This window comes from Scyliorhinus torazame, chromosome 14, assembly GCF_047496885.1.
Source record: "Scyliorhinus torazame isolate Kashiwa2021f chromosome 14, sScyTor2.1, whole genome shotgun sequence".
Taxonomy (NCBI): domain Eukaryota; kingdom Metazoa; phylum Chordata; class Chondrichthyes; order Carcharhiniformes; family Scyliorhinidae; genus Scyliorhinus; species Scyliorhinus torazame.
The window spans coordinates 124,787,248-124,812,639 of record NC_092720.1 but is presented as its reverse complement, the minus strand read 5'-3'; the positions used below and the strand labels follow the sequence as shown (position 1 = coordinate 124,812,639).

The following is a 25,392-nucleotide window of genomic DNA, read 5'->3' as shown; positions in this document are numbered from 1 at the left end:
CCACACGAGATGGTGACGTCCCCCTGGGCGAAGGTGGGTGTTGACCTATTTCACGCGCTCGGCAGAGATTACATTGTTATTATAGACTACTTCTCAAACTACCCGGAAGTCATGCCTCTCCATGATCTGACGTCGTCCGCAGTCATTGGGGCCTGCAAGGAAACGTTTGCTCGCCATGGCATTCCAAGGACTGTCATGTCAGACAATGGACCTTGTTTTGCCAGCCGTGAATGGTCGTCCTTTGCCGCAGCATATGGTTTCACTCATGTGACATCCAGCCCTCTGCATCCACAATCGAACGGGAAGGCTGAAAAGGGTGTCCACATCGCAAAGCGGCTCCTGTGCAAGGCGGCTGATGCCGGATCGGACTTTAACCTTGCCTTGCTGGCCTATCGATCGGCCCCGTTATCCACGGGCCTCTCGCCAGCGCAGCTACTAATGGGTCGCTCCCTCAGGACGACGGTACCTTCCGTCCTGGCACCGACAACAGACCATGAGGCGGTTCTTCGGGACATGCAACTGCAGCGTGATCGCCAGAAAGGTCGGTACGACACACGAGCGACGGACCTGCCCCCCCTGTCCTCCGGAGACAAAGTACGCGTCCATCAACCGTATGGTGGCTGGTCAGCACCGGCCGAAGTCCTCCGACAAGTGGCTCCCCGCTCGTTCCTGGTTCGCATGCCGGATGGTTCCGTGCGTCGCCGCAATCGGCGCGCCCTTCGCCGACTTCCACGTTCACAGCCACACAACACGCCAGATCCTCAACAGGCTTCCGAGGATGACTTTGTGGAGCTGCCGCACATCACGCCCTTTCCATCGCCACCCATGGCCATGCCTGCACAGCAGCCGGTGGTTCTTGATCCACCCTTAAGGCGGTCAACCCGAATTCGTCGCAAACCCATTAGAATGGACTTATAATACAGTTCATATGTTTAATAAGTTGGACAATTTTACATGATAACCTGTTGTTGTTTATCGTTCCAGATGTCGTCTGACTGGACAACTGTTCAAAATTTTTTTTCTTCTTCTCTCGTTCGCATTTCTGTTATGTTATGGTACAACTGGATTCATGTGACGCACTCGACATCGCCCCATGTACATAGTTCCGTCATAGACACATGCTGCACACGACACACACACACTCTTAGATGCACTCACGTCACGATCATATTTATTACCACGTAGGCACATATCTTTGTAAAAAGGGGGGATGTCATGATATTCAAACACACACATCATGATGGACACACTAACAGGCAAATCAGAGTACACAACACCACAACCAATCACAGACAAGAACACCAACCACATAAAAAGCACGAGCACGACACCTGGAGGTCAGTAGGTCTGGGGAGAAGGAAGCATGAAAGAGCTGTTGAAACACCACAAGCAGGGAGCCCCCCACGTGCAGAGTGCAAAGACCAAGTTGTAAATAGTGAGTTTAAATAAACAAGCGTTGTACCATATGCAACTGTGTTGGCTCTTCTGTGTGTTAGAACACCCAACACCACAGACATTAAATCACATCAAATCAATGGGTTCATTTTGCTCTTCATCTGTGGAGTGTTATACTAACATGTTGAGCTTTTGTCAATATCATCAACAAGTATTGTGGATCTAATTTAAACAGGATTCTTTCACTTTGCATTCTTACAGTAATCAGGACCTTTGTTCCATCAATCTGGGTTTGATTGAGATGTAGGTCTCCTCTTCGGGGTGTGGGTCAAATGGGGTGGGACAGCAGCACAGAGTGGGGAATCAGGCAGCGAGGCCTACTGCTGCATTCACACCTTAACTTCATTCCGCTCCCTGACAGGACAACTGTTGGCCATTTGCAATGGGGAAATGGGGACCCTTTACCCTCTTGTATGCCCCTGATGCCATCTGCTGGTAATTCGAGGGTTATGGCCCTGAAACTCTGAAACTCCAAGGTGGGAAGAAGAGGACTTCATATTACATTGAATGACTGCATAGAATTAACAGCTATCATGCCCAATACCCGCACGTCATATTCTGAACTTCAAATTCATTTTCTATTTTTAAAAAACTGGATTTAAAAAAATGATCACTTGACTTCTTTTGAGACACTCGTGTCTCAAGAGCGAAAAAGTAAACATTTCCATGCTGATGTGAGTTTATGGCTTGCCCTGAGACCAATCGAAAGGGTGTGATATGATTTGAATGGGTCATTCTAAAACAAAGACACTGACTGATCGTGTAGGAATAGTTTGCTGAGGAGAACATCTGAAACCATCGGAGCCATCAGTTTAGCCAGTCTGTGAACCAGACTTGGAAACCAGCTGCAGGACCCCAGGCAGCCAGAGTACTTAATGTGTTTCAGTTTTAAGGTTCACCTGAGAACCAACCTCTTAGCTATTTGACTACAAGAAACCGCCCAATCTTCTGTGACCTCTTCACTTTATAAGATCCTCACTTCAACTTTAAATCATCAAATCCCTCCAAAAGACCACAGGCTTGCAATACGGGGGACAGGAAATCACAAATCAGGGACCAAGATAACCATAATCTGTAAAAGTGCATTTTCCTTATCTGTATCCAATCTTTAAGTGTGCGAGTGTGTGTTTGAGATTGAGTGTGTTACATTGTGTTTAATTTGGGTTAAGTGTATGAGAATAAATAACCTTTATTTTTTTAAACTCACATAAACCTGCTGCTCAATTACTTAATTGGGCTACAAACTCCAAGAAAGGGCATGCCTCTTTCCATACAAAACATGCTGATCATGGACAGTAAGAGACCATATACATTCTGCCCGAGACACAGCTTAGAAACGAGTCACTCAACCGAACTGGCTGCCATTTCAGTCCATTCAGCCATGCCTCTGTTTATGCTCCAGAAATATATTGTATTATGGGGCGAGATTCTCCGACCCCCCGCCGGGTCGGAGAATCGCCGGGGGCTGGCGTGAATCCCGCCCCCGCCGGTTGCCGAATTCTCCGGCACCGGAGATTCGGCGGGGGCAGGAATCACGCCGTGCCGGTTGGCGGGCTCCCCCCCCGCGCGATTCTCCGGCCCGGATGGGCCGAGGTTCCGCTGCTAGAATGCCTGTCACGCCGGCGTGGATTGAACCACCTACTTTACCGGCGGGACAAGGCGGCGCGGGCGGATTCCGGGGTCCTGGGGGGGGGGGGGCGCGGGGGGATCTGGCCCCAGGGGTGCCCCCACGGTGGCCTGGCCTGTGATCGGGGCCCACCGATCCGCAGGCGGGCCTGTGCCGTGGGGGCACTCTTTCCCTTCGCCTTCGCCACGGTCTCCACCATGGCGGAGGCGGAAGAGACTACTCCACAGCGCATGCGCGGGGATGCCGTTTTCGGCCGCTAACGCTCCCGCGCATGCGCCGCCCGGAGATGTCATTTCCGCGCCAGCTGGCGGGGCACCAAAGGCCTTTTCCGCCCGCTGGCAGGGCGGAAATCAGTCTGGCGCGGGCCTAGCCCCTCAAGGTTGGGGCTCAGCCCCCCAAGATGTGGAGGATTCCGCACCTTTGGGGCGGCGCGATGCCGGACTGATTTGCGCCGTTTTTGGCGCCGGTCGGCGGACATCGCGCCGATACTGGAGAGTATCTACCCTGTTGCACTCTTCACAATTTTGAAGAGGTCTTTCAGGTCACCTCTCGGCTTTCTATTTTCTAGAGCAAAAAGCCTTAACCTGTTCAGCACTTCCTGATGGTTACGCCTTCTTACTCTGGTGTAAAAATTGTAAATCTTGTTTGCACCTTCTCCAGTGTCGCTGTGTCCTTTTTATATCGAACCTTACAACACTGTTCGCAATACTCCACAGTATTTGATTAGTCTCCAACCTACTTCTCTGTTTTTGAATTCCATTCCTCAAGAAATAGATCCAAGGGCACTGTTTGCCTTTTTATGGTCTTGTTAACCTGTATTGCTGCTTTAAATGATTTATGAATCTGTAATTTTAGATCCCTTTGCACCTTTGCCCTATTTAAGCTCTTATTGTCCGTGAGCCCTTGTCTCTTTATTCCTCCTATCACAATACACCACCTCACACTTATCCATGTTGGAATTCTTTCACTAAGTACATACTCATTCTATAGTGTTGGTTAACATCTTGCATTTTGTCAAGTCTTCCCCAGTGCGAACAGGAATCCCCTGTCTTCCCAGATGTTTAAGTTGCACTAGTCCTCCAGAAAGAGTAACAAAGGTGTTGACCTCTTTTTTCTCTACTATATGCCAACTTTCTATCATTGCAGGCCTCAGTCTCAGTGATAAAAGCAAATTACTGCAGATGTTGGAATCTGAAACAAAAACAGAAAATACTGGACAATCGCAGCAGGTCTGACAGCATCTGTGGAGAGAGAAGATAGCTAATGTTTTGTGTCTGGATGACTTTAACAAAGTTTGTGTGGACCAGTACTGAATGGCACCTGGCTGGGGATGCCCTGGGAAGGCCGTTAGAAACCAGGGGTCCAGTAGATCCCGGGTGAGCATGCCTAAGCAGGTTTAAAACCTACTTAGGTGCGTGAGACTTGGTCACGCCCATTGTGGGCAGGATCCTGATCGCGATGCCTCGCGAGATCTGGGTAGATCTCGCAAGGCGTACTGGCAGTCAGGAAGCCCGTGGGATGTTTTTCCCAGCATCTACCGGCTGTGTCGCGCCAGATGGAGCCCATTATTTATACATATTCTTACTGCTCACTAACATTAGTGCAGGAAAGTACAGTTATGCTGGTCATGTAAGTTCAAAAACCACTCACAATATGAAAGTTCTGCAGCTCCCTCAGACTCTTTCTGTTTATCACAAGGTTGTCCTTCAGCTTGCAATGGAAGGCTGCCTCCAGCCTATGATATGGGCCCATCTCCCTGGGTAACAGTGCGGGAAAGGCAAGACTGCCCTGAATTCCTGGACACTCCTGGCACTTCTGTTGCAACGTGATCCTATTTCTTTCTTCAACCACTTCTGCAGAAAGAGAGTCAACTTAAGTTGGAAATAAGAGAACAATTTATCTAATAATAATAATAATTGCTTATTGTCACAAGTAGGCTTCAATGAAGTTACTGTGAAAAGCCCCTAGTCGCCACATTCCGGCGCCTGTTTGGGGAGATTGGTATGGGAATTGAACCCGCCCTGCTGGCCTTGTTCTTCATTATAAGCCAGCTGTTTGGCCCACTGTGCTAAACTAGCCCGTTCATTCATCATTAATTTGAATAATGTTGGGGTTTTTCTTGTGCTATTTAAGCTGAGGTATTCTGCACTCTGGTTTGTGCTTTGATTTCCACAGTAAATTGAATTTGGATCCCTCTTTGAGTAACTTGTGGCCTGATCTGTATTGGGAAGGTTTCCCTCTACGTACGAGTGACTTAGATCTATCTCTGGTAGTTTTCTTCAACAGCACGATTATTTACACTATAATATATGACAAGCTTCTAGGTAAGTGCTTCACTCTCATGTGCAGACTGATACTACTTAGTCTCTTGTACATGACTTCTGCTCTCATTGTTATATCATGATACTCATCACTATCTCATCACCAGGACCACCTGGAAGCTCCCCTCTAAGTCACTCACCATCCTGACTAGGAAATATATTGCTGTTCCTTCACTGTCACTGGGTCAAAATCCTGGAACTCCCTCCCTAACAGCACTGTGGGTGTACCTACACCACATGAACTGCTGCAATTAGGGATGGGCAATAAATGCTGGCCTAGCCAGCGATGCCCACATCACATGAATGAATTTTTAAAAATTAATGAAACTGCTCCACCTATATACACAGGCCATGGGCATTAAGGGAACATTAAAATGTGCTGACGATGCCAAACTGGAGGATGTAAAGTCTTGAGGACGAACGCAAGAGATTGCAGACGTTGACATGCTTGTGGTGTCACCAGATGCAGTTTAACATGGATAAGTGTGAAACAAGGACAGAAAATGCAGCACAGGCAGGTCAGGCAGGCATATTGATAGAATCATAGAACCTTAGAATCCATAGAATCCCTACAGTGCAGAAGGAGGCCATTTGGCCCATCGGGTCTTCACTAAGCCTCTAAAAGAGTATCCTCCCTCACCCTAACCCTGTAACCCCAAAACCCTACCTAATCTGCACATCTTTGGACAATAAGGGGCAATTTTAACATGGCCAATCCACCTGACCTGCACATCTTTGGATAGGGGAATAGCTGCAAACTGCAGGACGATATCAATGGACTGATCCGGTGGCAGATAAGTGTCAAGTGGAATTCAACGCCGAGAAGTGTGAGGTGCTGCATTTGGTTAATGAAGGCAGAGAAATACAAAATTAGTGGGAGAATACTGAGCGACGCAGGGAAAGTGAAGGACCTTAGCGTGGACTGTCCACAATTCCTGAAGGTAGCAGGACAGGTCGATAAGGTGGTTGAGAACGCATATTAGATTATAAGAGCAGGGAGGTTATGCTGGAACAGTACAAATCATTAGTTAGGCCACAGCTTGAGTACTGTTTACAGTTCTGGTCACCTCATTACTGAAAGGATGTAATTGCACTCGAGAGGGTACAGAGGAGATTTACGAGGATGTTGCCAGGACTGGAAAAATGCAGCTATGAGGAAAGATTGGAAAGGCTGGGACTGTTCTCCTTGGAATAGAGAAGGCTTAGGTGAGATTTGATGATGTGAAAAATTGTGAAAAGTTGTGTGTGTGGGGGACCTGGATAGAATGAATGGGGAGGGCTGATTTACCTTAACCAAAAGGTCAGTGACTTGGGGGGTGGGGCATACATTTAAAGTGATAGGTAGAATGATCAGAGGGGAATGAGGGGGGAAGAAAACACCCAGAGTGTGTTAGGGGTCTGGAACTCACTGCCTGAAAGGGTAATGAAGGCAGGCACCCTCTACTCATTGAAAAGGTGGCTGGATATGCCATTACCTCCAGGACTATCGAACAAATGCCGAAAAGTGGGATTAGCCTGGATGGTTTGTTTATTGGCCGGGCAGACATGATAGGCCCAGTGGCCCCTTCCTCTGCCGTAAACGTTCTATAATTCTATCATCTATTAGTGTATATACATGGAGATAGAGGTACAAATACATTGATCTAAAGGTACAAATATACATTCCTAAATATAGATTGCAAAGCAAATAGGATCTGGGTTTTGCAAACAAGGATATTGAATTAAAAAATTAAGAAGGTGCTAATAAATCTATAGAAGCCATTGATTAGGCCACAGCTAGGGTACAATCCCATTCATTTTCATTATCATCAATCTTTAATACAGCTTTATTTATGTTTTATATTATTTCACTCAGCCTCTATTGCATTAACTTTTGTACATGATTCAATCTCCCCTCCAGTCTCACTAATTTTAGTTATCACTCTCAACCTGTGTGTCGCCCTCATATACTTCAAACACTCTATCATTCAGTCTCTATTGCAGTTTCATTTATCACTTCCTGCAGGTTATATTATAGTCCCATTAATCCTAATGATTGTCTTCAGTGCCATTTGCAGTTGCTTTATTTTAAATATTGTCTCCCATAAGTTTTCTTGAAGTTCCATTTATTTCTGATATTATCTCCCCCGGTGTTTGTTATGGGCACATTTATATTCATTATTAACTCACTCACCGTCCATTGCAAGAGCGCCTTTGACGTAGTAAAACATTTCAAGCTGCTTCACAGGAAAGTAATCAAACAAAATTTGTCATTGAAACAGCTAAGGAGATGTGAGGAAAGTGACCAAAAGCTTGGTAAAAAAAAGGTTTTAAGGAAGAGAGAAGAAGCGAGAGAGATAGAATCATTGAAAGATTTAGGGAGGGAATTCCAGAGTTCAGGGCCTTAGGCGGCAGAAGGCATGGATCCGATGGTGAAGTGATGAAAGTTGAATATGCATTAGAGATCAGAAATGGAAAAGTGCAGACATTTTGGAGGGTTGTGGTACAGGACATGGTTACAGAGATAAGGAGGATACCAACTGGAGGGGGCCAATGAAGGATTTCAAAACATGGATGAGAATTTTTAAAGTGAAGCATTGCTGGACCGGGGGCAATGTAGATCAATGGGGTAATGACTGAACAGGGTGGTGCAAGTTAAGATTTGGGCAGCAAAGGTTTGGATGAGCCCATGTTTATAGAGTTCAAGAGAGGATTGGAATAGTCGAGTCTGGACGTAACAAAGGGTGTTAGCAACAGATGAGGTGGTTCTTGAATACAAATCTTGTATAAATTTGTTTTTCGCCTCGTTAAGTTCTCTAAGAGACGGGCAATGTTATGGAAGTGGGAGTACCCACTCTTGGTGATGGAGAGGAAATGGTATCAGGGAACAATCCCATCTGTGTTAAATATGAGTATTTATTTCAATTGCGATTTTAATTATTGAAGCATCACATGGCTTTACCTTTAAGCATTTCTTTGAACTCTTTCAGTAGCACTTCCTGTGTGACAATAGCCCCGGGGGGTCCCTGGGGTCCTGGCGGTCCTGGTGGTCCTGGAAGACCATGCTGGAAAGTACAAAGAAAAAGGGAAGTTACTCAGTTTGGAGCAATGCTACAGATTTAGATTGAATCATTGACCTCTTAATGCAGCATCTTCTGGATTATTTCAGTTCTCAGGAACAATGCAAAGCTCAAATTAATGGCGCAGACATATAAACATAAAACGTAAGGGGTGGGATTCTCTGTCCCGCCGCTCCCGTTTTCTGGTGCGGTGTGCCCCCACCGTCAGCGGGATTCTCCGTCCTGGCAACCGGCCAATGGGGTTTCCCATCATGGGCATCCTGATGCAGTTTAATCATAACTCTCTGATTCCTGCCATCAACCAATCCTTCATCCATGCTAATATATTATTGCCAGATCCATGAGCCCTTATTAACCTTTTGAGTGACACCTTATTGGATGCCTTTGGATATCCAAATATAGTAGACCTGCTGCTTCCCCTTTATCTACCATCACAATGTCAGGGAAGACCTATTTTGACCCTGAAGTTCTTCAGGGTTGCAGTTGGTGTCCTTCCAGCACTTCGATGTGAGACTACCAGAAACCTCAGATGGCTGAAATTAGACATGTTTCTCTTGGGTTGTTACTGACCTTCCACAAAACTTAGGGTGGGAAACAACTGAAGCCCCACAGAACCTCAGGGCCTTGGTTAGGGTGAAGTCCAGTTCTACAGGTTTCTGTAAATTATTGCAAAATAATTTGCTGAAGTATTATTATGAATAATATTGAAGAACTAACTGAGGGCATTGTAATTACTAGCCACATGCATGAACAGGCATAGAGTGCCTTGGCTCTTCCTCTGCTATATTTTTCTCAATGCTTCCTTTCAGGAATAGAGCACTGGCTCTCAATCATCTTCATTGCTAATCCGTGTGTTGTAATTGCAGCAAATTACTGAATCGATTCAGATTAACTGGCATCATTAAAACAGATTATCCGACCATTATTACAATGCCCTTTGTGGGACCTCACCATTTGCAAATTGGTTCCCACATTTCCTTTGTCACATAAGGACATACAAGCATGTGATCATAAGAAATTGAAATCCATTCAGCCCCTTGAGCCTGCACTGCTATTAAATAAGATAATGATTGATCTTTTATCACAGCAACACCTGCCTGCACTATTCTCGTATCTCTCGATTCTGTTAGCATCAAAATCTGTCCCTCCCATTTCTTTGAAAGGGTTAGCCAAGCAGACCCATTCCCCTGCTCTTTCCCCATAGTTCCGCCCGATACTCGTTATCCCTTATCCAATACCTTATTTCATATCCTTATTCCCCAATCCCATCCCTCTCATCATCTACCTCCATTCCATACCTTCTGGCCGCTATACTTATACATCTTGCACCGTACTCATGGCTCCAATCTAATATCCCCTTTTCCATACTCCCAATTTCATAATACTATCATGTCTCTTGTTCCCTATCCCATATCCCCTATTTCCAGCCCTTACTGTTAACTCTCATCTATCTCCTGACATTACAAAAACTACTTCACTAGGTTGTGAAAGGCGCTACATAAATGCAAACCTTAATTTATTTTAAATGTACTAAGCAAAGCTATGCAAACATTTCTAGCTTGCTTTTCCTACATATTTGGAAGCCGACGTTGTTTCACATTGAACCTCTTTTCTTATCTTTATACTTTTGGTCAAATGTTTTCTCCTGGCAATCTCTTTAGTTTTTCTGATACCATATTGATACCATATTAAGGTGAAAGACTTTCACACTGTTTGACCTTTTGGTTATCACTCAACAGCAACACCAACAATTTACGTCTTAAGCATATTTAACTTTGACAGAATGCTTCACAAGAATGCTATCAGATAAATTCAGTCAGCTCTGCAGAAAGTCTCATGTTCTTCCCACCAAGTGCAGCTTTCTGACAACTGAGGAAAACTTTATTTGGGCAACGGAGTTTAGGGATGTGGAAGGGCGAATCCATGGGGAGATTTGAAAACATGGGTGAGAATTTTAAAATAGTGACAGCGCTTGAGTGGAAGCTATAGCCGGTTAACGAGCACAGAGGCGATGGGGAAGGGGACTTTCTGCGTGTTAAGACAAAGGCAGCAAAATTTTGGTATGGCCCATCCTAGAGCTTAGGTTGCAGCTTCATGGATAAGGAATTCAATGTTCTCTGAGAAGTGAACTGGATCAAGTGACCGGACTTTTAAACAAATGTCTAAGCAAGTGCCCCAGCCCTATCTCAACATGGTTTCTCCTGCTTTCACCTTTGGTATATTTCCCTTCATGCATCATTGAGGGCAGTGTCCTCAGCACCTCTGGCTCCATTGACGTTCATTCCATGCACTGTCATTCAACTTCATGCGCCATTTTTAAAAGTCATCTCAAGATCCATCTTCCTCAGCAGAATCTCAGGAACCTCAAGAATCTCAACTTCACTTAATTTCTACCCTATAGTTTGGTGCTAACTTTCCATTTGTGAAGCACCTGAGGCATTATGTTCAGTACAGGTTATCAGGTATATTTGCAGAGGCATTTTTTTAAGGTGCCACATGGAAGATTAGTGCAGAAAATGAAAGCACATGGTGTGGGGGGTAACATATTGGCTCGGAGAGAAGATTGGCTGGTTTAAATGAAACAGAGAGTAAGTATAAATGGGTAATTTTCTGGTTGACAAGACGTAACGAGTGGTGTGCCACAGTGCTGGGGCCTCAACCTTTTACAATTCATATTGGTACACTTGGATAAAGAGGGTGAAAGTATGGTTGTTAATTTTCTGATGATACATGATAGGTAGGAAAGTAAGTTGCGAAGAGGGCATAAGGAGGCAACATAGAAATATAGATAGTTTAAGCGAGTGAAAAAAGGTCCGGCAAATGGAGCAGAATGTGGGAAAATGTGTAATTTCCAATTTGGCAAGAAGAAGAATAAATGGTGAGAGATTTCAGATGCCTGAGGTGTCGCGGGATCTGGGTGTCCTAGTGCATGGATCACAAAAGGTAGCATGCAGGTACAGCAAGTAATTAGGAAAGCTAATAGAATGTTATTGTTTGTTGCGAGGGGAATTGAATACAAAAGTAGAGAGTTGTGCAGGGAAATGGTGAGATCACCATAGAATTGTGTATAATATTAGCCTCCCTATTCAAGAAAGATTGTCAATGTGTTAGAAGATCAGAGAAGGTTTACGAGATTCATGCCTGCAATGGGAGAATTGTCTTATGGGGAAAGGTTGGACAGGCTAAAGGTGTATCCTCTGGAATTTATAAGAGTAAGAGATGACTTGATTGAACATACAAGATCCTGAGGGGTTTTGACAGGATGGATGTGGAGAGGATGTTTCCTCGTGTAGGTGATTCTTGAACTAGAGGCTACTATTTAAAAATAAGGCATCGCCCATTTAAGACAGAGATGAAGAGAATTTTTTTCTCTAAGAGGGTAATGATTCTCTGGAACTCTCTTCCCCAAAGAGGTGGTGAAGCAGAGTCTTTGAATATTTAAAAAAAAAATTATTCAAGCAAAAGTTTCATTATAACAAACAAACCCACCAACAATACAACAACCCCGACTCCACCCTATCCTTAAACTACACCCATCCTGATATCCTGAACTCTTCTCCCCCATAAATAACACAAAACCTTAGCAAACCCTGAACCCAACTAAGAAGACAAACCTTTTCCCCTCCCCCTAACAGCTACCAGTAACCAGCTCCCTAAAAAAGGGGATAAAAAGCTGCCATGTCAAGTAGAACCCTTCCACCAACCCCCTAAAGGTATACTTAATCTTCTTTTGGTGTAGAAATTCCATCAAATCCCCCAACCAAGTCAACAACTTAGGCGGCACCGGTGCCTCCAACCAAATAGAACTCACCTCTGGCCTCTCAGCGAGGCGAAGGCTAAGACATCTGCCTTAATCCCCGCCTGCAGCCCCCGGGAGCCAGACATTCCAAAGGTGGCCACCAACGGGCATGGCTCCAATTGAATGCCCCAAATCCCTGATAACGTACCAAAGAAGGCGACCCAGAAGCTGATATCATTGAATATTTTTAATGCAGAGCGAGATAGATTATGGATAAGCAAGGGGGTGAAAAGTTATCGGGGGTAGGTGGGAATGTGGGGCTGAAGTTACAATCAGATCAATTGAATGGCAGGGCAGACTCGAGAGGCCAAGTGGCCTACTCCTGCTCCTAATTCACATGTTCGTATTTTCGTCTGGATAGAAATCCAGGAATGAAGATACACAAGATCTAGGGTCTGGATACATAGGGCTTGCTGGTACACATAGTCAATGGATGTAGGTACACAGACCATGGGTGCAAGTTATTCTTGTTGGTTGAGTCTGGTGCTGCATAAAGAATTGGATTTCCCCTTTGAACATGTTAGGCTTGTTCGAATCAATAGCATCCACTGAAATGTTCCACTATGATGTTATCCTGCTAAAGGAACCAGATTGCTCTATCAAACAGGGAGGCCTCCTTCTCCAACACATCAGCCAACCCACACACTTTGGTGGTGACACCCGATCGTTCTTTTGTTCATGTCCCATGTTCAGATCATGCTAAATTGTCAACGGAACTGCAATTTTACGAATTTCAAACAAGTTATTCACACGCCAACATGAATATGATAACAGCGCCTGGCACAATGCCGAATCACCACCTCGTCCATCGCCACATAATAATTACCTGAGATTTCCGTCCTCTTCCCTTGTTCTTCCTCCTGTCATTGACCCCTTTCTCGGAGTGTTCTACAAACAGAAGCCAGCTATCATGTGGGTCCACGGGCATATCTGGTAGCTGCCAGAGAAAAGGTGAGAAATAAGGCTGGAGTCCAGATACTGCGAAAAGGACTGAGTTATGGAACATAGTCATGATTTGGCATAGACTGCAGAAACTTTGAATGAGCTAAGAATTAACTAATTCAGATAACAGTGGGCAATGTTCCCAGTAGAACTTGAATTTTAATTCGTTAATACATTAATTCTTCAACTGGAACAATGTTAACCACTCAGATTGCAGCAGAGGTTGCACGCGGAGTGGAGCTCCCTCAACGATGGACCATGCAGTACTCCGGGAAGTTAGGTGATGAATGAAATCCATCAGACTTCTCCTGCCTGATAAATTATAGACTAAATAATGATGACTATGTCTCTGATCCAACCATAGTGTATCTGTACAATCAATCCAGTGCACTTGAAAAGACTGAAAACTTGGGGCTGGCAAACTGGACGAGCAGCAGTTCAAATGGACCCGGACAACTAGCAAAAACTGTCATTCTGTAAATCCTCGTCAGAGTTGACCCTAGACTCAAAGGTAAAATAAGACGCCTGAGCCACGGTATTATGCAATCCGGGTTAGAAGGGTGGCATGGCATTCGTTGAGCCACCCAATCCGAGACAATGAAAGGACTGTGCCTGACCCACTGTCCCACCCAGTCCCAGAGTGTGAAAGGTAGTGTCTGAACCACTGTCCCACCCAGTCCCAGAGTGTGAAAGGACAGTGTCTGACCCACTGTCCCACCCAGTCCCAGAGTGTGAAAGGACAGTGTCTGACCCACTGTCCCACCCAGTCCCAGAGTGTGAAAGGTAGTGTCTGAACCACTGTCCCACCCAGTCCCAGAGTGTGAAAGGTAGTGTCTGAACCACTGTCCCACCCAGACCCAGAGTGTGAAAGGTAGTGTCTGAACCACTGTCCCACCCAGTCCCAGAGTGAGAAAGGACAGTGTCTGAACCACTGTCCCACCCAGTCCCAGAGTGTGAAAGGACAGTGTCTGAACCACTGTCCCACCCAGACCCAGAGTGTGAAAGGTAGTGTCTGAACCACTGGCCCACCCAGTCCCAGAGTGTGAAAGGACAGTGTCTGACCCACTGTCCCACCCCGTCCCAGAGTGTGAAAGGACAGTGTCTGACCCACTGTCCCACCCAGTCCCAGAGTGTGAAAGGACAGTGTCTGACCCACTGTCCCACCCAGTCCCAGAGTGAGAAAGGACAGTGTCTGACCCACTGTCCCACCCAGTCCCAGAGTGTGAAAGGACAGTGTCTGACCCACTGTCCCACCCAGTCCCAGAGTGTGAAAGGTAGTGTCTGAACCACTGTCCCACCCAGTCCCAGAGTGTGAAAGGACAGTGTCTGACCCACTGTCCCACCCAGTCCCAGAGTGTGAAAGGACAGTGTCTGACCCACTGTCCCACCCAGTCCCAGTGTGAAAGGACAGTGTCGGACCCACTGTCCCACCAAGTCCCAGAGTGTGAAAGGACAGTGTCTAACCCACTGTCCCACCCAGTCCCAGAGTGTGAAAGGACAGTGTCTAACCCACTGTCCCACCCAATCCCAGAGTGTGAAAGGACAGTGTCTGACCCACTGTCCCACCCAGTCCCAGAGTGTGAAAGGACACTGTCTGACCCACTGTCCCACCCAGTCCCAGAGTGTGAAAGGACAGTGTCTGACCCACTGTCCCGCCCAGTCCCAGAGTGTGAAAGGACAGTGTCTGACCCACTGTCCCACCCAGTCCCAGAGTGTGAAAGGACAGTGTCTGACCCACTGTCCCACCCAGTCCCAGAGTGTGAAAGGACACTGTTTGACCCACTATCCCACCCAGTCCCAGAGTGTGAAAGGACAGTGTCTGACCCACTGTCCCACGCAGTCCCAGAGTGAAAAAGGACAGTGTCTGACCCACTGTCCCACCTAGCCCCAGAGTGTGAAAGGAAAGTGTCTGACCCACTGCCCCACCCAGTCCCAGAGTGAGAAAGGACAGGGTCTGACCCACTGCCCCACCCAGTCCCAGAGTGTTAAAGGACAGTGTCTGACCCACTGTCCCACCCAGTCCCAGATGTGAACGGACAGTGTCTAACCCACTGTCCCACCCAATCCCAGAGTGTGAAAGGACAGTGTCTGACCCACTGTCCCACCCAGTCCCAGAGTGTGAAAGGACAGTGTCTGACCCACTGTCCCGCCCAGTCCCAGAGTGTGAAAGGACAGTGTTTGACCCACTATCCCACCCAGTCCCAGAGTGTGAAAGGACAGTGTCTGACCCACTGTCCCACGCAGTCCCAGAGTGAAAAAGGACAGTGTCTGACCCACTGTCCCACCTAGCCCCAGAGTGTGAAAGGACAGTGTCTGACCCACTGCCCCACCCAGTCCCAGAGTGAGAAAGGACAGTGTCTGACCCACTGCCCCACCCAGTCCCAGAGTGTGAAAGGACAGTGTCTGACCCACTGTCCCACCCAGCCCCAGAGTGTGAAAGGACAGTGTCTGACCCACTGCCCCACCCAGTCCCAGAGTGAGAAAGGACGGTGTCTGACCCACTGCCCCACCCAGTCCCAGAGTGAGAAAGGACAGTGTCTGACCCACTGCTCCACCCAGTCCCAGAGTGTGAAAGGACAGTGTCTGACCCAGTGTCCCACCCAGTCCCAGAGTGTGAAAGGACAGTGTCTGACCCACTGTCCCACCCAGTCCCAGAGTGTGAAAGGACAGTGTCTGACCCACTGTCCCACCCAGTCCCAGAGTGTGAAAGGACAGTGTCTGACCCACTGTCCCACCCAGTCCCAGAGAGAGAAAGGACAGCGTCTGACCCACTGTCCCACCCAGTCCCAGAGTGTGAAAGGACAGTGTCTGACCCACTGTCCCACCCAGTCCCAGAGTGTGAAAGGACAGTGTCTGACCCACTGTCCCACCCAATCCAGAGTGAGAAAGGACAGTGTCTGACCCACTGTCCCACCCAGTCCCAGAGTGTGAAAGGTAGTGTCTGAACCACTGTCCCACCCAGTCCCAGAGTGAGAAAGGACAGTGTCTGAACCACTGTCCCACCCAGTCCCAGAGTGAGAAAGGACAGTGTCTGAACCACTGTCCCACCCAGTCCCAGAGTGTGAAAGGACAGTGTCTGAACCACTGTCCCACCCAGACCCAGAGTGTGAAAGGTAGTGTCTGAACCACTGGCCCACCCAGTCCCAGAGTGTGAAAGGACAGTGTCTGACCCACTGTCCCACCCCGTCCCAGACTGTGAAAGGACAGTGTCTGACCCACTGTCCCACCCAGTCCCAGAGTGTGAAAGGACAGTGTCTGACCCACTGTCCCACCCAGTCCCAGAGTGAGAAAGGACAGTGTCTGACCCACTGTCCCACCCAGTCCCAGAGTGAGAAAGGACAGTGTCTGACCCACTGTCCCACCCAGTCCCAGAGTGTGAAAGGACAGTGTCTGACCCACTGTCCCACCCAGTCCCAGAGTGTGAAAGGTAGTGTCTGAACCACTGTCCCACCCAGTCCCAGAGTGTGAAAGGACAGTGTCTGACCCACTGTCCCACCCAGTCCCAGAGTGTGAAAGGACAGTGTCTGACCCACTGTCCCACCCAGTCCCAGTGTGAAAGGACAGTGTCGGACCCACTGTCCCACCAAGTCCCAGAGTGTGAAAGGACAGTGTCTAACCCACTGTCCCACCCAGTCCCAGAGTGTGAAAGGACAGTGTCTAACCCACTGTCCCACCCAATCCCAGAGTGTGAAAGGACAGTGTCTGACCCACTGTCCCACCCAGTCCCAGAGTGTGAAAGGACACTGTCTGACCCACTGTCCCACCCAGTCCCAGAGTGTGAAAGGACAGTGTCTGACCCACTGTCCCGCCCAGTCCCAGAGTGTGAAAGGACAGTGTCTGACCCACTGTCCCACCCAGTCCCAGAGTGTGAAAGGACAGTGTCTGACCCACTGTCCCACCCAGTCCCAGAGTGTGAAAGGACACTGTTTGACCCACTATCCCACCCAGTCCCAGAGTGTGAAAGGACAGTGTCTGACCCACTGTCCCACGCAGTCCCAGAGTGAAAAAGGACAGTGTCTGACCCACTGTCCCACCTAGCCCCAGAGTGTGAAAGGAAAGTGTCTGACCCACTGCCCCACCCAGTCCCAGAGTGAGAAAGGACAGTGTCTGACCCACTGCCCCACCCAGTCCCAGAGTGTTAAAGGACAGTGTCTGACCCACTGTCCCACCCAGTCCCAGATGTGAACGGACAGTGTCTAACCCACTGTCCCACCCAATCCCAGAGTGTGAAAGGACAGTGTCTGACCCACTGTCCCACCCAGTCCCAGAGTGTGAAAGGACAGTGTCTGACCCACTGTCCCGCCCAGTCCCAGAGTGTGAAAGGACAGTGTTTGACCCACTATCCCACCCAGTCCCAGAGTGTGAAAGGACAGTGTCTGACCCACTGTCCCACGCAGTCCCAGAGTGAAAAAGGACAGTGTCTGACCCACTGTCCCACCTAGCCCCAGAGTGTGAAAGGACAGTGTCTGACCCACTGCCCCACCCAGTCCCAGAGTGAGAAAGGACAGTGTCTGACCCACTGCCCCACCCAGTCCCAGAGTGTGAAAGGACAGTGTCTGACCCGCTGTCCCACCCAGCCCCAGAGTGTGAAAGGACAGTGTCTGACCCACTGCCCCACCCAGTCCCAGAGTGAGAAAGGACGGTGTCTGACCCACTGCCCCACCCAGTCCCAGAGTGAGAAAGGACAGTGTCTGACCCACTGCTCCACCCAGTCCCAGAGTGTGAAAGGACAGTGTCTGACCCAGTGTCCCACCCAGTCCCAGAGTGTGAAAGGACAGTGTCTGACCCACTGTCCCACCCAGTCCCAGAGTGTGAAAGGACTGTGTCTGACCCACTGTCCCACCCAGTCCCAGAGTGTGAAAGGACAGTGTCTGACCCACTGTCCCACCCAGTCCCAGAGTGTGAAAGGACAGTGTCTGACCCACTGTCCCACCCAGTCCCAGAGAGAGAAAGGACAGCGTCTGACCCACTGTCCCACCCAGTCCCAGAGTGTGAAAGGACAGTGTCTGACCCACTGTCCCACCCAGTCCCAGAGTGTGAAAGGACAGTGTCTGACCCACTGTCCCACCCAATCCAGAGTGAGAAAGGACAGTGTCTGACCCACTGTCCCACCCAGTCCCAGAGTGTGAAAGGACAGTGTCTGACCCACTGTCCCACCCAGTCCCAGAGTGTGAAAGGACAGGATCTGACCCACTGTCCCACCCAGTCCCAGAGTGTGAAAGGACAGTGTCGGACCCACTGTCCCACCCAGTCCCAGAGTGTGAAAGGACAGTGTCTGACCCACTGTCCCACCCAGTCCCAGAGTGTGAAAGGACAGTGTCTGACCCACTGTCCCACCCAATCCAGAGTGAGAAAGGACAGTGTCTGACCCACTGTCCCACCCAGTCCCAGAATGTGAAAGGACAGGGTCTGACCCACTGTCCCACCCAGTCCCAGAGTGTGAAAGGACAGTGTCGGACCCACTGTCCCACCCAGTCCCAGAGTGTGAAAGGACAGTGTCTGACCCACTGTCCCACCCAGTCCCAGAGTGTGAAAGGACAGTGTCTGACCCACTGTCCCACCCAATCCAGAGTGAGAAAGGACAGTGTCTGACCCACTGTCCCACCCAGTCCCAGAGTGTGAAAGGACAGTGTCTGACCCACTGTCCCACCCAGTCCCAGAGTGTGAAAGGACAGTGTCTGACCCACTGTCCCACCCAGTCCCAGAGTGAGAAAGGACAGTGTCTGACCCATTGTACCACCCAGTCCCAGAGTGTGAAAGGACAGTGTCTGACCCACTGTCCCACCCAGTCACAGAGTGAGAAAGGACAGTGTCTGACCCATTGTACCACCCAGTCCCAGAGTGAGAAAGGACAGTGTCTGACCCACTGTCCCACCCAGTCCCAGAGTGTGAAAGGACAGTGTCTGACCCACTGTCCCGCCCAGTCCCAGAGTGTGAAAGGACAGTGTCTGACCCACTGTCCCACCCAGTCCCAGAGTGAGAAAGGACAGTGTCTGACCCACTGTCCCACCCAGTCCCAGAGTGTGAAAGGACAGTGTCTGACCCACTGTCCCACCCAGTCCCAGAGTGTGAAAGGACAGTGTCTGACCCACTGTCCCACCCAGTCCCAGAGTGTGAAAGGACAGTGTCTGACCCACTGTCCCACCCAGTCCCAGAGTGTGAAAGGACAGTGTCTGACCCACTGTCCCACCCAGTCCCAGAGTGTGAAAGGACAGTGTCTGACCCACTGTCCCGCCCAGTCCCAGAGTGTGAAAGGACAGTGTCTGCCCCACTGTCCCGCCCAGTCCCAGAGTGTGAAAGGACAGTGTCTGACCCACTGTCCCACCCAGTCCCAGAGTGTGAAAGGACAGTGTCTGACCCACTGTCCCACCCAGTCCCAGAGTGAGAAAGGACAGCGTCTGACCCACTGTCCCACCCAGTCCCAGAGTGAGAAAGGACAGCGTCTGACCCACTGTCCCACCCAGTCCCAGAGTATGAAAGGACAGCGTCTGACCCACTGTCCCACCCAGTCCCAGAGTGTGAAAGGACAGTGTTTGACCCACTGTCCCACCCAGTCCCAGAGTGAGAAAGGACAGTGTCTGACCCACTGTCCCACCCAGTCCCAGAGTGTGAAAGGACAGTGTCTGACCCACTGTCCCACCCAGTCCCAGCGTGTGAAAGGACACTGTCTGACCCACTGTCCCGCCCAGTCCCAGCGTGTGAAAGGACAGTGTCTGACCCACTGTCCCACACAGTCCCAGAGTGAGAAAGGACAGTGTCTGACCCACTGTCCTACCCAGTCCCAGAGTGTGAAAGGACAGTGTCTGACCCACTGTCCCACCCAGTCCCAGAGTGTGAAAGGACAGTGTCGGACCCACTGTCCCACCCAGTCCCAGAGAGTGAAAGGACAGTGTCTGACCCACTGTCCCACCCAGTCCCAGAGTGAGAAAGGACAGTGTCTGACCCACTGTCCCACCCAGTCCCAGAGTGAGAAAGGACAGTGTCTGACCCACTGTCCCACCCAGTCCCAGAGTGAGAAAGGACAGTGTCTGACCCACTGTCCCACCCAGTCCCAGAGTGTGAAAGGACAGTGTCTGACCCACTGTCCCACCCAGTCCCAGAGTGAGAAAGGACAGTGTCTGACCCACTGTCCCACCCAGTCCCAGAGTGAGAAAGGACAGTGTCTGACCCACTGTCCCACCCAGTCCCAGAGTGAGAAAGGACAGTGTCTGACCCACTGTCCCACCCAGTCCCAGAGTGTGAAAGGACAGTGTCTGACCCACTGTCCCACCCAGTCCCAGAGTGTGAAAGGACAGTGTCTGACCCACTGTCCCACCCAGTCCCAGAGTGTGAAAGGACAGTGTCTGACCCACTGTCCCACCCAGTCCCAGAGTGTGAAAGGACAGTGTCTGACCCACTGTCCCACCCAGTCCCAGAGTGAGAAAGGACAGTGTCTGACCCACTGTCCCACCCAGTCCCAGAGTGAGAAAGGACAGTGTCTGACCCACTGTCCCACCCAGTCCCAGAGTGTGAAAGGACAGTGTCTGACCCACTGTCCCACCCAGTCCCAGAGTGAGAAAGGACAGTGTCTGACCCACTGTCCCACCCAGTCCCAGAGTGAGAAAGGACAGTGTCTGACCCACTGTCCCACCCAGTCCCAGAGTGAGAAAGGACAGTGTCTGACCCACTGTCCCACCCAGTCCCAGAGTGTGAAAGGACAGTGTCTGACCCACTGTCCCACCCAGTCCCAGAGTGTGAAAGGACAGTGTCTGACCCACTGTCCCACCCAGTCCCAGAGTGTGAAAGGACAGTGTCTGACCCACTGTCCCACCCAGTCCCAGAGTGTGAAAGGACAGTGTCTGACCCACTGTCCCACCCAGTCCCAGAGTGAGAAAGGACAGTGTCTGACCCACTGTCCCACCCAGTCCCAGAGTGAGAAAGGACAGTGTCTGACCCACTGTCCCACCCAGCGCCAGAGTGTGAAAGGACAGTGTCTGACCCACTGTCCCACCCAGTCCCAGAGTGTGAAAGGACAGTGTCTGACCCACTGTCCCACCCAGTCCCAGAGTGTGAAAGGACAGTGTCTGACCCACTGTCCCACCCAGTCCCAGAGTGTGAAAGGACAGTGTCTGACCCACTGTCCCACCCAGTCCCAGAGTGTGAAAGGACAGTGTCTGACCCACTGTCCCACCCAGCGCCTCTCTACTCAGATTTTAATGATTGAGGATTTTAAAAAGATTGCTATTGTAGTCCCATTTTTGAAACAAATTGTCCATAATTACTAGAGTTGCAAACATTTGTTAAAATATAAGCTTCATGAAACCTTTGCTAAGTTTGCTGGTGAATATTAATGAGCACAGGTCAATATATTGAATAAGGAAAGAGGTGGATGGGACAATGTAAGATCCCAGCTTCGACCCGGCCATTGAAACATCGGGCTTGTTGCTCCGCCACACGCAGTTCGCTGGCAGTGGGATTCTATACTTTTGGCGCTTGTCAATGGGATTTCCCATTGAAGCCACCCCACGCCGCCGGGAAACCCTGGGCGGAGGTACGCTGCTATCGGCAACAGAAAACCGCAACGGCCGATGAATTTCGGCCATTGTCTTAGCCAATCAGATCAATTACCTTGTTTTCCCAACGAATGCATCACCTTTCAGCAGCAAGGGGCTGTTTAGGCAACGGGCTATTTAGCACCGGGCTAAATCGCTGGCTTTGAAAGCAGACCAAGGCAGGCTAGCAGCACGGTTCAATTCCCGTAACAGCCTCCCCGAACAGGCGCCGGAAATGTGGCGACGAGGGGCTTTTCACAGTAACTTCATTTGAAACCTACTTGTGACAATAAGCGATTTTCATTTCATTTCTTGTTGCCTTTGTTCTTTATCGGTGGTTATATTTCAGTTATTAAGAAAAAATAAATCGCTTTGGAAAGAGTAATATAAAAACACAGGGAGATTTATTGAAAGGAACTGCTGACACTTTGTGGAAAATAGAGGGAGTTGGAACTGGTGGGACTTTGCCACTAATTCTGAAGCAGCTGGAATATGTCTGCTTGGGCAGAGCCAAGAGCTTCACTCTTGCAAATACAGTCATGGGCATGATGCTTCGAGGGTGGGTTTGTGAATTGGCACGCACTTTTGGAACAGTTTGGATGTTTGCTTACACTAACTCTTTCACATATCACTTTCAGCGTTTCTTTCATACAATACTCTTTTTCAGTCCTTAACTTGAGAATCATCGTTATGTATGAAATGAAATCATCTGCACTCAAAAGGGTCTGAATACGTTATTCTTCTCAACTGAACAGGCGCCCTTCTAAGTAGGTGTCTACTGTGGAATTTCTCTCTTCCACCCTCCCCCACAATCCCAAATATCTTCAGATTAAAAATAGTATGTTTCCCTAACCTCCAGCTCAGTGTCTGTCAACCGCCCCACCCCCGACCCCCAGTCCCCCTTCAGACATCTTGTGAGAGACACGTTATAAATGGAGGTTATTGTTGTTGAAAGCACTGCATTTATTTTGAATTTTGATTTCGACAAGATAATTAGCGAGATCACCTCGTCCAAATTCTTTGTGGCTACACTAAGTGAATAAGAATACACTTTGGCTCTCATGCCTAACAATAACAATGTCAGCTCGTGTCGCCTATCAGGTGGAAGTAAAATATCCCCTGAGTTCTCCTGGTGTCTTGGCTCAACATTTTCCTCTCAGTCGATCACAACAAAAATAGGTTGGGAGCTTTTTTTTTTCGTGGAACAATTTGGCCAACAGTTATGATCCCTGTAGAGACTGATAAGATGTACAAAGAAATGAATTTGCCAATGACTTCCGGAGATGATTGAAGAACAAGAAAGCGGTGTCATTCTCCGACCCCCCGCCGGGTCGGAGAATGGCCGTTGGCCGCCGTGAATCCCGCCCCCGCCGAAGTCTCCAGTACCGGAGATTGGGCGGGGGCGGGAATCGGGCCGCGCCGATTGGCGGGACCCCCCGCTCGATTCTCCCACCCAGAAATTGCCTGTCCCGCCGGCGTAAATCAAAGCTGGTATTTACCGGCAGGACCAGGCGGCGTGGGCAGGCTCCGGGGTCCTGGGGGGGGCGCGGGGCGATCTGATCCCGCGGGGTGCCCCCACGGTGGCCTGGCCCGCAATCGAGGCCCACCGATCCGCGGGCGGGCCTGTGCCGTGGGGGCACTCTTTCCCTTCCGCCTCCGCCACAACCTCCACCATGGCTGAGGCGGAAGAGACTCTCCCCACTGTGCATGCGCGGGAAACTGTCGGCGGCCGCTGACGCTCCCGCGCATGCGCCGCATTTCCGCGCCAGCTGGCGGGGCAACAAACGCCATTTCCGCCAGCTGGCGGGGCGGAAATCCCTCCGGCGCTGGCCTAGCCCCTCAATGTTGGGGCTCGGCCCCCAAAGATGTGGAGCATTCCGCACCTTTGGGCCGGCGCAATACCCGTCTGATTGGCGCCGTTTTTGGCGCCAGTCGGCGGACATCGCGCTGTTGGGGAGACTTTTACTACAACAAACTGAAATCACCATGGTGAAACATTACTTAAGAGGGAACTAAATATACCAAACTAAAGAAAAGGTACTTTCGCCTTAGCAAACTAACAGAACCAAGATACATCTACGAGCGCCTTTTTCTGAGAACTGCACTTTTGCCAGATGTTTAGCATTACAAGAAAAGGTGGCAAGTAGCCCCCAGCTCTCCAGGATGTTCAATTCACCGTGCCCTGCTATGTAAACACTCCCATTGCCCTTCAGAGTCATTCCACCCAGGCTGAGTGACCATCACCAGTGAGGCCCGCCTTGCCAAACGTTTTGTTCCTTAAGTCTCCAAAATCCCATCTGTTTTGTCTCCGTCTATTCAAATGGAGAAGAAGCTCTCACTGTCATCCTGCTTGGTTGATAACACAAAACAATCTTTCTGCTTCCCCACAGCAGTAACTGTATTCAATCTTTCTGCTTCCCCACAGCAGTAACTGTATTGCTTTCCGCCTCACTAAGTAGTTGCTTTCTCTGTCCCTCTGCAACTCAAAAAACAGCTGTCCCTTTTTCTGTCGGTAGTGTGTGCCAAAATGTCAAAATTGACACATATTGATTTCAATAAGTTTCCTTTGACCTCACTGTCCCCCTTTTCAGAATATTCTGTTTGACCTTAAGTTAAAGGAGGCAATTCAAAACATAAGCTGTCCTGTAAAGCCCAAGATTGGGAACACATTACATTTTGCTACTTAATCAACAGTGACTGCCCTTTAGAAGTAATCCATTAGTGTAAAATGCTAGACGGTATGTAAGGTGCTACGTAAATGCAAGCTCTTTACTTTAAAAATGTGCCCATTATTATTCACTTGCAACAGGGTCCATCCTTATTGTGGATGTGGTTGACGATTTCAAAACAATGCAATGTTTAAATACTGTTGCCAAATGTTGTCTTGCCGCAGTGATCTCCGTGTCGGCTGTGAATCAGTTGGGGACACTCTCGCCTCTGAGTCAAAAGGTTGCAGGTTCAAGTCTTGCTCCAGAGACTTGAGTAAAAAATCCTGGCTGACACTTTGTGTTGTACTGAAGGGATTTTTCACTTTTGCTGGTTCTGTCTTTTCAAAGTGATGTTAAACTGAGGCCCTGTTTACCACGGCACCACCTGGAAGAAGTACATCAACCTTCCCCTGGTGTCCTGGCCAGCATTTATCCCTCAACCTACATCATCAAAACAGATAATCTAGCCATTATCCTCTTGCCGTGTGCAAATTGACTGTCAGGTTTAAAGATCCTGCGGCAGTGATTACTCTTCAATAAACATACTTCATTGGCTGTAAAATATTTTGGGATGTCCAGAGGTTGTGAAAGGCAATAAATAAATGCAAGCTTTTTTTTCTGATCCACATCAGTAACGATCATTGAGATTTCACTGAACTTTCAATGTCATTGAGGTCCACATCTGAATACCTCTACAGTACAAATCGCTCTGGTGGCTCAAGGAATAGCTAGAGTATTTCACATGTGTTTATATCACTGTGGAATCACAGCATCTGCATATTTCATTCACCGCGACATACCAGTGTGAGATCTCTTGTCCATCAGACACCTCTCTACTGCATGAGTCATCTCTGGGCAATCTTTAACAACCACAACTGGTTTTACAGTTACATTTCAGGATTTCTTCACTTGATTCCATGTCTATCACATTAGCTGAACTGCTGAAACTA

General features: G+C 49.0%; 1 protein-coding gene across 1 annotated transcript in view; it reads right to left on the bottom strand.

Moving 5' to 3' along the window:
• Positions 1-25,392, bottom strand: part of LOC140389355 (erythroferrone-like) — a 284,489-nt gene that overhangs the window by 210,400 nt on the left and 48,697 nt on the right. The window contains exons 2-4 of the mRNA XM_072473521.1: positions 13,088-13,198; positions 8,345-8,447; positions 4,733-4,935 (exon numbers count right to left, since the gene is read on the bottom strand). Of these exons, the coding sequence (XP_072329622.1) occupies positions 4,733-4,935; positions 8,345-8,447; positions 13,088-13,198 (417 nt within the window). The remainder of the gene's footprint in view (positions 1-4,732; positions 4,936-8,344; positions 8,448-13,087; positions 13,199-25,392) is intronic.